Raw genomic sequence first — 14,691 nt, forward strand, 5'->3', positions numbered from 1 at the left:
CTCATCTTTCGAAAAATATGTTCTTGGTATGTTCGCCTCTATTCTTCGTGTTCTCAGTAATGAATACAGAATGTGACATCGGTTTTTCACATTCGGAGGTTTTGTCTTAAATTTCTGGGAAGTTATTTCCTTGTCTGACGTTTTATTTTCCAGATTTATTAATCTTTAACATGCCACACGAAACCTCTTCTCCTAGCGACGGTCCTCTCCCCTTTTAAAGGGGTTTAGGCACGGAAAAGCTGACTTTTGACTTTTGACTTTTAGGTTTCCTCTCCCGTCTCCCTGTGATCCCTCTCCGCGCACTCGCAGCCGAGGCCTCCAGCTTCTGAGCCGAAAGAACCCGTGGCGGACACGGCACCGGGGGTGTCGAGCTGGCCACAGGCTCCGGACGGAGGCCCGCGGGCCCGCCGGGGTGAACAGGGGGCGCGGGGTCAGCGCCTTCGAAGTTGGAGGCCTTGAGCGGAGCCGCGGCGACCGCTCCACCGCAGCATCCCGTAGCCCCTGTCCTTCCACGGCGAAAGAAACGCCCAATCTGTCCCGGCCCCACGGAGCTTGCTCTTCCCCGTGCGGTCTCCACGACCCAGCCCGTCGCGGGACGGACGCAGGCGGAGCGGAGCCGGGGAGAGAAAAGCCCGGGCCTGGGGCGGAGGAGGAATGAGGGGCCGGGAGCCTGGGGGGATTTCCTCCCGTGCTTCCCCCCACAACGGGAGCGGAAAATGTGATTTGCTGTGCATTCCAGGAGCTGTTCCCTGGGGTGACCTCTCCCAGCCGGCCTGGGCGGGGGAGCAGACAAAGAGGCGAGGCAGGCGGAGTGGGGACCCCGCGGGGAGGCAGGCGGGGTGCCGGGGGCGGGGGCAGTACCGGGAAAGGGGGCGGATAGCGGGTCCCGCGGCGGCGGCGGCGGCTCTCGGCCAATGGAGAGGCGCGGCCCTCCGCGCCGCGCTGGGCAGCCGGCTTTTAAACGGGAGACGGCGCGATGCCCCGCACTCCGTGCGCCGTCCGCGGACCGGGCGACCCAGTGTGCAGCCAGCGCGTTACTCTCTGTCCGGCTGACCCCGCGCCCAACCCGGGCGGCTCCGGCCGCGGCCGCAAACCGCGCCACGCGTCCAGAGCGCCGGCCGCAACTACCCACCGCACTGACAGGTGAGCTCGGAGGCGCGGGTCCCGGTGTGCGTGTGTGCGCGTGCGAGCAGAGGTTTGCAGGACTCTTGCGTTCCGGTTGGTGCAGAGGCGCGGCAGCCAGCCTTGCGGATAGACCGAGGCCTTGCGGTTTTCCGGGGTGAGCCGTGGACAGCCATTGCAGGGTCGTTCCTGCCAAGGTTGTGGCTGCCATGATCTCGCCTTGTACCGTTTAAAGGGAAAGGCTGGCAAAGAGGATGTCAAGAGCCAGAGCGAAGGCTCCGCATTCCATTTCCACCCTCCACGCCCCCATCAAGAGCCCCACTAACGTGCTCCTAGTGCGCGTAGCAGCTGCGGCGCCAACCGCGCCTGCACCGCACGGGCGCGGAGTCCCCCGCGGCGGGAGCGCGGGCAGAGGGCTAGTGGGCGGAAGCAGTGGGGAGCAGCGGGGACCTGCGGCTCCGCAGCACAATGAGGGGCAAGTCGCACTGAGAGGGTCCCATGTATCTGAGGCGGGGCGCTGGGTCTAGGCTACCCTCGGGGCTCCCATCGGAGCGCCGTTAATGCCACTTGAGCTGAGGATGGATCGGGAGAATCAGCGATTGGGACCATTTGCCCATCCTTAAGGTGAGATGGAGACTCGCGCAAGAGCGGGGCTCTCGGTCCTTCATGCGGGTTCCAGAGAGCCCTAATGCTCACACCGCACGCGCCCACGTGCTGGCTGCGCACTCGTGGGCACTCGCTTCCCTGTTTTAGGCTTCTCTCCGTCCCACTCTCGCCTGGGCTGAATCTCGGACGTCCGGGCTCCGGCAGCGACAACCCGTCGGGTCCCACTTCCGCGGCCCCCCTTAGTTTGTGTGCTAGAGGCCCCACCTCGCCGCGCCTTGCTGATCCTCGCTAGCGACGGGCCACACGGGACTGTAGGCAGGAGGCTGGTCACGGGCTCCGACGCCCAGGTCGTCCTTCCTCCTCTCCTTCCTCCTAAGTCACACCGCTGACCTCTCTGCAGTCTAGGAGCAAGGGCAAGAGCTTCGGGGCTGTCATCTCACCGGCCACAGTCATCTGTAGATATTAGGCTTGGGAAGTACAGACTCGCCCCCGGGTTGGCTTGGCATTGTCTTCGGATCCCAGCTCTACCGGGGGCGGGGGGCGTCCCAGCCTGGCTTTTTCTCCTCACCAACAGTGATGGTCCCCGGGCAAAGCGGGGACAGACTGGAGGTGACCAAGGCTTTGCAATAAAGCTCTTCCCGCGCACCCAGAGCCTGCCTCACTGATGTACTTCCCAGTTAAACTCGGTTGCCGCCTTCTATGCCCCCGCGGACTCCGAACCCAGGCTCTTTTAGACAGAAGCATAACCTCAACGTTAGGGGTTAAAATCTCTTGAAAAAAAATGGTACAAGGATAGAGAGGCGACCATTGGTAGGTAAATTAGAACTCCTGCTGGAAAGTGCAGATCCGAGAGGGGTACGCCTCTGTTTATGTTTTCCTTCTAGATGTTACCAGGACAAGAGTTGATAAAAATAATATATTGTGCTAAGTGGGTCACCAGGGATTTAAACTGTCCCAGGGACCCCTGAGTAGTGACTTCCTTTGGCTGCTGCACAAGTTAAATAAATAGCAGAGAAGAGGTTAAGATAACCCCGTCCCAGGGCGAGGCGTCTTCTTTCTCCTCAGGGCTTTCCAGTTCCCTCTCCTCTTTCTTTTTCTTTTCTTCTTCCCCCTGGAAGTGGGGGAGGGGGCATAGGGACTTGAAGGGGTTGATTTTTCAAAGCAATGAGGGGAGGATCTCAAGAAAACTATGGATTATCATCTTCTCTTTGGCACACCCAGGTCTACAACGGTGAGTAATTTGATTACTGTCACTGAATAAATTGCACACTCTGGTGGTTAACTGATTATTTCAAGGTTCTTTAGTTCCATAGTCTGTGTGTGTGTGTGTGTGTGTGTGTGTGTGTGTGTGTGTGTGTTTAACCTCTGGGTCAGTTAGAAATTAAAGTCTTTTGTAAACTTTGTAATTTCACAGGTTTCCTATTTTCTTAAAGTTCATGTTGAGTGAAATGTTTTGGTAACTCATAATCTATAGGGAATCCAAGTTGGCTAACAGTCTTTAGGGGAGTGCTTGCTTACCCAGGGGAGAGTAGAGACTTAATGAAGTCCCTGCATCTCTGAAGGAGAATTGCCTTCCTTGTCTATAAACTGAAGCCCCCAGTCTTAAGTACTAAAGGTGATATAACTCCAAGAACTTTCATGCCACGCACCCCTCTCCCAACAACAGCAAAGCAGTGAAGAACAGGTAAACCCAGGCCTTTTATGGAGGGGCGTGTGGGAGGAGGTAGGGGAGGTGACCGGAGCATCCCCTGGAAGACACAGATCAGACAGGTCTTACCAGCCCGCGTCATAATCTGCAAGGAGTTTTCTTTCATTTTAACGTGTGCTCTTCGAAGAGGAAAGTCCAACAGTGATTCCTGAGATGAATTTTCTCCACAGTGAACATGAAGATAAAAAAGATAATTATTTGAGTTTAAGGTATTCTTCAAATTTTATTGCATTAGAAACAAGTCCCCATGTCCCTTGTTAAATGCTGTGCTGGGTGTCCACAGTCCAGTGGTTAAGAACATGTGTTTGGGTGCAAGATGGAACTGGACTCCAACCTGGGCTCTCCTACTTGGGAGCTGTTTGACCTTGGGCAGATTCCTAATTTCTGAATCTGGATTATCTGAGCAAATAAAGACAATATTCTCTATCTCATAGTTTGTTGTGGAAAATAAATAAGATTTGCTCAGAATTTAGCATAATAACCTGGCATAGTAAAGGTTTAAAAAATATAGGTGACTCTTATTATCAGCGGTGTATTGGGAGAGGGAGTAACGTTCTACAGCGCCAGGATATATTACAGGTGGTACCGAAATTAAATCCTAAATCCCACTCACCTGGGGACACACATACATCTCTCACTACAAGACAGAACGTGTAACTTGGCTGTCTCTCTGTCGTGCTGCTCAGTGAACATTTAATATTTATTACTTTCTAACTTATTTCCTGTTGACCACAAGAATTCTATACAATCATTACCTTCACACACGCACACACACACACTCCCCACCTATGAGCTTAGAGCTCCTGGGATGCCTAACTTAGGTGGTCTTTTCTGTATCCTATGCGATCTTAGGCCCCAGTCTGATTTAACCTGAATGGGGTTCAAGATAAGGAGGTTATGGTGAGGGGACTTGTTACATGTGCAGGATGAGACGTCCCGGTCCACTGGTTTGCCAAATGCCGCCTCTTCTTATACAACTTGCCTGGAAAAAAAAACCAATCAACTCAGTGTATTCTTAAATTCTCGACTTAATTTTTAAAAGTTGATCTTTTTTTTTTAAAGAACAGATCAAAATAAAAATAACCTTGCCCTTGTCAAAGATTTAGTCCTGAGAAAAAGGAATGGGGTATTTTCAGATCTGGCTTGCACTTGAATATTTGCTGCTAGTTCCATTATTTTTTTATGCTGGGAGAAAAATTTGATGTCGTGACTGTTGAATGTCTTTCTAAAACTTTATTCACCAGGAGGAATTGATCAGGCATTGAGGCACAGACATCCGGCTTGGTGACCATTACTCTTCACTGTAATTCCCACTGAACACTCTATTTAACTGATGATAATAAGCAGGTCAGTTAGCTAAAGTGAGAAATACAGCAAGAAGAGGGCGGAAAGGAACTGGCCTAAATTTTCTCAAAGGTACCAAGAACACTGGAAACAGGTCATACCTAGCATTTTGGGTTTGGATTCCTCAGAATTCGATGGCATAGTCGTCAAGTTTTGTGAAGACTAGAATAAATTACCATGACCCACACAGGAGAGAGGTGGTCAGCCTGGTTTAGCTGACATGCAAGCCTTTGCCCTTGATCACTAAGGGAAACATGGAGGGTGGCATCAGGTAAAAAAGACCTGCTTTGAGAGGATCTGTATCCTCTGGGACAAGTGGATTGGAGGGAAGGGAGGCAGCCATGAAGCGGAAAAAGGGGGGCAGACGGGTGTTGCTGGTGGGGAACAGGAACAGAGAAAGTTTACCATGACAATATAGTCCCATCACTTGTTGGAGAAATGCATTAAGGGAAAATTAAGGCAGGGTTTGAAAGGAAGAATACTGTCTGTAAAGGAAAATTAAGGGAGGTCTCTGGATCCATGACTTGCAGCCTTAATTTAATGGCATGAGTGGGCCGTCTCATGAATGCCAATCACCAAAAATGTTTGCAGCTCATGGTTGGACATCGGTGATAATTCATAGGAACGTAAACCAGGATTAGCGTTTGGGTTGAGTTTTGATAACGGGACACTCTGTGACGTGTTGGTTTGGAAAAGAATTGTCCTTAAGGAATTCACATCTTCTTGATTTCCTCCATGGCTAGGATATTTACAAAGTGCAGCTCGTTCGGTGGCGGCACAAATGGGATTTCCAGAGCAAAACCGTCCTGTGTTCTTCACTGAGTCATCGTGGCCAGTTTGGTGTGGAGGGAGGCTGGGGTATTAACCACAATGACTTGATAGGCCAGTGGTTCTGGCACTACTTCCAGGGGTCCCCCCCTCACCCTACTCAGGGGGAATAAGCAGAGTCCCTCTGAGCACTGCTTAGCGAAATGCTGATCGCTAAGAAGCTGAGGTCTCTGTTGACTAACATTCCAGAAGGTGGTTTTCACTCCTCTCCGAATAACTAGTTAATAAGGCTCAAGAACTCCAAAACCTCACAATTAATGCTGAAGATCTTTGAAGAGCAGGCTTTTTATAAACAAGAAACCATTTCATAATATTTTCCACATCCAATAAATCTTATTTGGAGACAAATTTACTTTTCTTATTAAAAACGAAAAAAACAGCCTGTCATTCTAGACCCCTTTGGCTTATGGGGCTCCCATGCTCCCATAGGAATTCTGTCCAAACTAAAACTGAAAACCACAATCGACCAATTTTCGACTTTCTGCTTTATTGTTGGTTTCTGCCATGGTGAAAACAATAGCTTTGATTAGAAAATAAAACCCCATGGCGTTCCACGTGGGGTCAGGTAAAGAGAGGCGGCTGTGTGGGGTTTACCTAGACTGGAAGGAGAGTTCGCTGTGATGAGGGAGAGAACAAAAGAATCGTGACTGGCTGTGCTGCTCCTTGGTCTGTGGGAAGGTGTTTTAAAAGGCAAAGAATGGGAACTCTTTAAATCAATGTGGTCTGTAATAATCATTCATTTAAGGGCACCTTAAATGTGTGCCAGGCACTGAGGATAAAGTGATGAGTAAGCCCTTGTGACTCTCAGATTAGGTATTTATTTAATTACAGATGTGAAAATGCCAGGAAGTAAAAGCTGAGTACAAAGAAGGCCCTAAGTTGGTCTGCAGGAAAAAAGTGACATCTTTAGATAGATGTTTGTGGGAGGGGATGGCCTCCTACATGAACTTGTCACATGCAGTCAACATACACTCCCAGTCAGTCTCAGATTGGCCTCTGGGATGTGGCTCTGACCCTCTTACTCAGGGAGGGCTGAATTGTCCCGGAGGGATGGGGAAGGCCTTGGGTGTAGGCCTAGGGCTGTCTTGTGTGCCCCTCTTCGACATGGGCAGAGACTGCCCTGGCTGGGTAGCTCAGTCAGTTGGAGAGTCATCCCTGATCAGCTGGGGCTGTGGGTTCCACCCCAGGAGAGAGCACGTCGGAGAGAACTGATGAATGTGTAAATAAGTAGAACAATAAATTGATGTCTTTCTCTGTGTGTCTTTACCCTTCCTCTCTCTTCCTCTCTTTCTCTGGGATGAGTTTGAAAAGAAAGAAAAGAAAGAAAGAAAAGAAACTGCTTTAGTTCAGATCCTGGCCGTGGACACTGAACTGAATCCATAGCAGAAACTGGGCAAAAATACATTTACAGTTGTGAGTACATAAAAGGCAGAGTTTATTCTTATATTATTTATTAATTATTGTATTATTTATTTGTGTCTCAACTGTGAACCCACTCTCGCCTGCCCCTGCGTTTGCGGAGGAGACGGATCACGGCTCAAGCTCTTCGGTCTCTGGAGAAAATCAGCACTGTTTTATAACTGAACTTCTCTCATGAGGGATTTTTTTAAAGACAAAACAAGGGAATTAATTTTTTTGTTGTTGAGGCAAAAGGGCTCTGTTTAAAGCACCGAGTTTATGTGGTAACATAAACTGACAAAAGCCCGGGAGTGTACAGTCAGAGCAGAGAGCTACACGTTATCAGCTCCAAACTTGAACTTGCCCAAGAGTATTAGGTTGATGTTGGGAAGATGGTGCCATTTAGGAATCTTTTACATTCAACACTTAATTGTCCTCATTGAATTTGACATCATCCTTAGGTTGCATGGTCTTCACTGACAGAGGATGTCCCTTGAAGAATGTGGATTCCCATGCTGCCCTTTGTCTGTGAAAAGTAATTGCTCTACTAGCTAATAGCACGCTCTTGTACGGTTCCGGGGCGGGGCACGATGCGGTTACTGTTGAACTGCAGTTAGTGGTTATCACCTGGAATGCCGGTGCTCCCACAGGAATTGAGCGGGGAACGGGTGCTTCCGAGCTCTGTGCTGAATGGCAGGAAACCGCGGAGGGGCCGGGGAAAGGGAGGCTTGGGGGTCCAGGTCAGGTTTGGTGTGATGGCCTAGGGAGGGAGGCTGTGCATTTAAAACTACTCTCCTGGAAAAGTCCGTTCCCGTTTTGATAAGTCCCTCTGTGCCCCATGGTTCCAAGGGCTACAGGCCTTCCTAGTCAAAGCTTGCTCGCAAGGAAGAGCGCCTGAATCAGAATCTGCATTTTAACGATGTCCCGGGAGACTGCCTGCACAGTCACGTTTGAGAAGCTCTGTCGCAGGACATAATGCTTCTCTCTTGCACCCTCCTTTTGAAAATATTATTCTCCCAGTCCTCCTCCTCTTCCTTCTCTGTCTGCCCTACCTTCTCTGATTGACATTCCTTAGTCCATTTATTTCTTCCCCCTCCATCCTTGTTTTACTGTTGTTTTTCTTTGGGGGGGGGACATCAGTTTTCCCTCTGCATCACTGCTTTTTAATTTTTTTGGTCATTGTCTATATGCCACTTCCCTCCTTCATCATTATCTAAGTCCAGACCCATCCCCCTTAACTCACAGTCTCTAGTACATTCAACATGTCTGTGGCATATATTAATGTAAATATTTGCACATATCTGGTCTCTTGTGCCTATTTTCTGCCTTCTAAATTTTATACACACGCCCATGTATATGTGAATGACGTATTTCACCCTTGAAAGTAGAAAAATGTATATTTTTGGTGTAAAGAATGACATAGTGAATATCTGTTCTCAGTTTAAAAGTGAGAGCAAGTGAGGGGCAGAGGAGGCTGAGTTAGAAGATCTTCCTGGTGGAGCCATTCATTCTGCCTGCAGTGCTGCGACACGTTTGGTTAGTTCTCAGACTGCTTTGACTTTTACCTCAAGTTTGATCTGAACGGCCGATCTGGGGAGAGAAGGTCTTGGGAGCTTTGCTTAAATGAAGTCATTTATTGACAAGCAATGGAATTTTCCTCAGGTCAGATGGCAAGTTGCTGCTCTAGCATTTCAAACAGAAACTCAGTCATGAGTCTTTTGGTCTGCGGCTCTTCTTGTGACATGTTCTCCCTTCTGTCAAGTGCTTTCTGGTCCCCCCACTCGTTTCCTCCCGGTGCCTGAGGACAGCGAACATCTCATAAGTGTCCAGCCAAGTGAATGAGGCACAGCTCAGGGAGCACTGAGGCTGGTCCGGGGGAGAGACGGAGAGACTCTCCTGGCAGGTGAAGCCCCCTGGGTAGTGAGGCTAAGTTTTCTTTGCTATAAAGCAAGATAGAAAATGTTTCCCCAAAGAGGTACAAGGTAATCTGGCATTGAAACAGCAGGAACTTATTAAATGCTGACAAATACAAGAATGAATGCAGGGGCCCTGGCTAAGCTGCTTAGTTGGTTACAGTGTCCTCTCAGTACTCTGAGGTTGTGGGTTCAAGCTCCAGTCAGGGCACAGACAAGGATCAACAAATGAATGCATGAGTAAGTGGAACAACAAAAATCAATGTTCCTCTTTCCCTTTCTCTCCCTAAAATTGATGAATAAAGAAGTTTTTTTAAAAGAATGATACAGTAAGTGACCATAATACAAAATCAAACGTAGCCATTGTTAGAAGCTGGGAAGCAATTCCTGTGGGAGCACAGGCAGTGAAGAGGTGGGCCCTGGCTGAGCTCACATCCGGATGCACTCGCTGTGTGACCTTGGGCAAGCTACCTCACAGTCTGGGGGCCAGCCAGGTAGTAGGGGTAATAGTACCAACCCATAGCAGATACTGTGGAAACTAAAGGAAGTATTTCACATAAAATGTTTAACAGGTCCCTGGTAAAGCATTGGCTGCCATTGTAAGCACTGCTTAACCGTGGGATACAGTAGGCGATTTCGTCCGTGGGCCAGCGTCGCAGAGTTCACGAACCCAGATGGTCTAGGCTGCTATGCCTCTAGGTCGTATGGCACAACCTCTTGCTCCCAGGGCACATGCCCATACAGCATGTTACTGTACAAAACAGCATGAGATTAAATCAAGCACAAGAGAAAATGGTTTAATCAAGAGACCTGGTAAACACAAGATGCGTGAGGTTGTTTTACAGCAAACATTTTTTTGTAAGTAGAAGGAGTGCACTCTAACAATAAAAACAGCACAGTAGATGCGTAAACCAGAAACTTAGTCTTGTATCATTATCAATGTGATGGGCTGTGCATAATGGTGTGCGCTCACCTTTTAAACCACTGGCAACACAGTAGGTGTGTTCACACCAGCACCTGTGAGTAATGTATTGGGCTATGACGTGATGATGGCTACAATGTCACTAGGCAGAAGGGAATTTTTAGCTCCACTATAATCTTACAGGACCACTTTTTGTATCTGCAGTCCATTATTGACCCAAATGGTGTCCTGCAGCACACAGCAATATTAACGTTTTAATTAATTAACTTACCTATTTTTCCTGGCTTCCCTCTCTGTTTCCCTCCTTTAGCATGAGCCGCACCGCCTACGCTGTGGGAGCCCTGCTTCTCCTCTTGGGGACCCTGCTGCCAGCTGCTGAAGGGAAAAAGAATGGGTCCCAGGGCGCCATCCCCCCGCCAGACAAGGCCCAGCACAATGACTCTGAGCAGACTCAGTCTCCCCAGCAGCCGGGCTCCAGGAACCGGGGGCGGGGCCAAGGGCGAGGCACTGCCATGCCTGGGGAGGAGGTGCTGGAGTCCAGCCAGGAGGCCCTGCATGTGACCGAGCGCAAATACCTGAAGCGAGACTGGTGCAAAACCCAGCCGCTCAAGCAGACCATCCATGAGGAGGGCTGCAACAGCCGCACCATCATCAACCGCTTCTGCTATGGCCAGTGCAACTCCTTCTACATCCCCAGGCACATCCGGAAGGAGGAAGGCTCCTTCCAGTCTTGCTCCTTCTGCAAGCCCAAGAAATTCACCACCATGATGGTCACCCTCAACTGCCCCGAACTACAGCCACCCACCAAGAAGAAGAGGGTGACACGTGTGAAGCAGTGTCGTTGCATTTCCATCGATCTGGATTAAGCCTGGGCACCCCGCCTGCCCTAGGGATGCAGCCCCAGGCAGGCCCGGAGCCAGACCTAAAGCACCCTGATTCGAACTTGGCTTAACCCTAGAGGCAGGAAGAACAACCAGCTGCCTCCTGACAGGCGCCTGCTAGTGCTTAGTTTGTGTGCATGAGTGTGCGGAGGTGCCTGTGGCTGTTTGCAGACACCAGAGGAAACACAGTCTCTGCTGGGGGGCACTTCCCATTACCTAAACGAATCTGCTTCCATAGGGTGTGGCACAGAAAGCCCGCTCCACCCAGGGCACATTTAAAAGGCACAGGGATGAATTCTGCTTCTGCCTTTGTCTTCCATGTGCCCTCCTGGGGACCAGAATCTCTCTTTAGAATGAATGTTAATGTGAGAGCCTGCTCCGAGGGCGGAGACCTGTGCTAGTGCTGTGTAAGACTTGGAGAAGGTTTCTCAACCCGTGCTTGCTCCCTGCCTTCCTCCTCCCTTCCATAGTCAGTCCCTTCTTAGGATCTCAGTGACTGTTTCAGTCTAATCTCCTATTTGCCAAGGGTTCTAAATTACCTCACTTGACCATGGGTGTAAATGTTTCCCTTTTTGGAAGACCTTTCAGACTCTGGGGGAGGCTGGTAGAAGCCAGGGTAAGAAAGGTGGAGTGAGAAAAGAGAGGGATTGAACATGAGGACCAATTGGACCCACCAGAATTCATTAGGGAGATGTGCAGGGTCTCGGAAGACCAACCCCAAAACACAGTGAGACCCCTGCATAAGTAAGTTTTTTTTCTTCTGGAACCCAAGTGAACAGAGGAGAAATGAAATTGCAAAAAATAAGATCATTAACCTTGGCTGTCACTCTGATGTGCTGAAACTAGGTGGAATCCAATACAAACTTAAAACATAAATACTGACCCAGCTAGTTTCAGAACCAAGTGAATGAGCTAAGCCAAAACAGATCCTTCCTGCTTTGCCCCATCAGGTGAACAGTACAAGTCCAGAACCCCCTACACAGGGGTAGGAAAGGAACAAAGACCTCTTAAGCAGAAGGCTCTCATTTCTTTTGCTTGGTTCTAATCATCTGTTCCCCAGGTCACTATTGCTGTGTAATGCTTCTGAGAGCCACGTCCTTTTCTGTAAAGATTCTGCCTCTGCTCAGTGTACCCCACAGTGAAGAACCAAGCTAACGAGAGTGTTTAGGGCCTGCTCCATTTTAGCTGGTAGTATATTTTGGGTCTCTTTGTTTTAGCCGTGGATAGGAGTTTGAGCTGGAGAGCAGAGGGGAGTAAGGAAATAAAGGAGATTGCCTCTGGCTAAGGAGTAGGTTAATGTCTGGGAGGAGACATGAATAATACGACTCCCTCTTCTTCCTTTATTCTCTGAGGGTCTAGTGGGAAACTCTGGGTAAGAAATCAGAGCATTTGGCTTCATAAGCGGGTCCCCTACTGCTGGTGGGTTTCAAACAACATTGGAACTGTTCAGACCCTGCCAGTAGAGACTGGCCTCTCATTGAACTTGGGCTACTGGCAATACCTACCTAGGGTCTATCTAATGGCCAAAGTGTGGTGTGGGTGAACCATACTGCATTTTCAGTTTGGCGAACCTGTTCTCTTCAAGCCTGAGGTTTTATATGTAAACTGTCCCCTCTCCCCACAACACTCTGCTTCATACTGTCTCAGCCTCACCAGCCAAGTCATGTGTAAGTAACATCGGAAACAAACACCACTGACTTGCGTTTCAGTTGCTCTTCAAGTCTCCAGCATTTAACAGACTCATTGCAACTGAAGAGGCTGTTTTTATATTATTTTTGTTTTGGTTCAGTGTTCTCCCATTAACAACTGAACAGGAACCATACTTTGAGGCAGAAGTTATTTTGAACACCCAAAATATTGGGTCTAATTTTGAAACTTTTAAACTCACTACTGATGGTCCTATTACACTAGGCAAATTTGTGTAGACACTTTGTCAGTGCATTTCGTATACACTGTATGCCCCTGCCCCAGAGCTTTCTATCCAACATTACAGCACAGAATGGATTTCACTGAGCACGCAAATGCTAAGCCAGAATTTTGAGGGTGAGAGAGAGGAAGAGAAAGGGGAAAGAACTAAACATGTAAAACCATGCCAGAGAGGGGGGAAAAGACATTCAGAACCAGCCGGCACTGAATTTCTCTTGTTTTAACTCTGCCACAAGCGTGCGACTGTGTTTTAAGAAGAGATGACTTAAGTTGGCAGCTGTAGTCTGGTAGTAGCGTGCACCGCAGGCCTGCATTAAGTCGAATTTGGCTGAAGTAAAGAGAATTTCCTCAAAATGAACTTCACTGGGATAATCGGCGTAACTGCCCTAAAAACACAGCACTAGCCAAAAGAAGGAACCGCTTGCTCTTCTTACTGTGCCTGTATTAAGACCAAAACCAGTACGGTGTGTCTTCCAGGATTTATTGAAGTGCCATATCTGTTAAATAATGTATTGGAGTCACCAATGATATGATGATAGGTTTTTTTCATTACTATAGTCGAATGTTTTTTAAATGGCAAGATATTTGCAATCTTGATCTTTCCTATTAAAATAACGCCAAACACCAAACATGAATTTTATGATGTATACTTTGTGCTTGGCATCGAATGACCAAAACACCCAAAACACACATCTTGCAAGTCTGTAATTTTTTTCTCTTTTGTTATTGTAGTTCTTCAAAAAAATCAAAATGTAAGTGAAAAATCTGGAGGGAAGGATAATTTCCACTGTGTGGAATGTGAATAGTTAAACAAAAAGTTATGGTTATTTAATGTAATTATTAATTCAAATCCTTTGGTCACTGTGATTTCAAGCATTTGTTTTCTCCTTTATCTGACTTCCTTCGAGTGGAGCGAAGAAGAGGCCGGCGCGTTGTGTGCTGTGGGCGCTTTTACCTGGTCGGCGGGGAATGACGAGGTCTTCACATGTCAGGATGCGCATCGCAGAGTCAAGACCTGAGCGTTTATTAATTTTTTAAATGAATGTTCCTTAAAGGTTAATATTTCTGAGGCAATATTAAGAATAATTTTAAATGCTGTTTTGGAAGACTTACAATGTGTGTGTACAAACAAATAGCAGATAATAGCGAATAGTTCACAAGTCCTTTTAAGGAGAAATCTAAAGTGAGAAATGTGTGTGCAGAACATTTATAAGTGACGAGTTAATGCTTAAGAGTGAAAGTAGTCTATTGATTTGTCATTCTCAAGATATTTAATATCAACTGCATTGTGTATTATGTCTGCTTTAATCATTTAAAAACAAGAGAGAATTATATAAACTACAATTGAGGTACTTTGCTGTGTATGAGGATGAGAGGGGATTGGATAGGATCATAGAAGTTCATTTGGTTTGAAGTCTTATGAATCTGTAAGTAAAATGTAATTTCACTCAAATTATGTTCTATATAATCTTTCCCAAAGAGCAGTCAATAAATCGAACCTCTTCTGTGTGTGTGTGTGTGTGTGTGTGTGTGTGTAATTGGAAGTGTTCGCAGGGTGGAGGTGGTGCAAGGATTCACTTGTGGGAATGGAGAGAGGAAAACAATTCCCTTGTGACCTCAAAGGGAATTTATTTCTTCCACCTGGACCTTCCAGATCTGGCTTGAAGTCAGTGGGACCCCTCAGGCACTTAGAGGCAGGGGGAAAGCTGGCGTGCAATGGAATGGGCCAACCTCTTCCCCAGAGCAAGAGAGAAGAGTGAGAAAAGGTTATGGGAAGCCTTTAGATAGTGGAAGAATTGTCCAGATATGATAATAACTTTATCTGGAGGTGTTCAAGGGAAAAATGAGAGAAAGATTTTCATCTCAGTAGAAGGAAGATCTTCCTTCTGATGAGAGCAATTTGGCAGTGCCATGAGCTGGCACGAGATGGGAGCTCCCTGCCTTTGGAAGTATTAAGCCACAGGCTAGTTACCTTCATCAAGAAAAGTCACTAAGCAAAGAAACAAACGAGCAACAATAAACAGCAGCATCAGCCAGGGCTGG

General features: G+C 47.8%; 1 protein-coding gene across 1 annotated transcript; it reads left to right on the forward strand.

Moving 5' to 3' along the window:
* The first annotated feature begins 971 nt into the window (after nt 1–971).
* On the forward strand, nt 972–14,159 carry GREM1 (gremlin 1, DAN family BMP antagonist). The gene is made up of 2 exons (XM_037056138.1): nt 972–1,143; nt 10,152–14,159. The coding sequence occupies exons 1-2, from the start codon at nt 977–979 to the stop codon at nt 10,705–10,707; spliced, it is 723 nt and encodes a 240-aa protein (XP_036912033.1). The 5' UTR covers nt 972–976; the 3' UTR covers nt 10,708–14,159.
* Nucleotides 14,160–14,691: the final 532 nt, after the last annotated feature.

Source organism: Sturnira hondurensis, unplaced genomic scaffold (genome assembly GCF_014824575.4).
Source record: "Sturnira hondurensis isolate 20B ecotype Veracruz unplaced genomic scaffold, ASM1482457v3 Scaffold0008782, whole genome shotgun sequence".
Lineage (NCBI taxonomy): Eukaryota > Metazoa > Chordata > Mammalia > Chiroptera > Phyllostomidae > Sturnira > Sturnira hondurensis.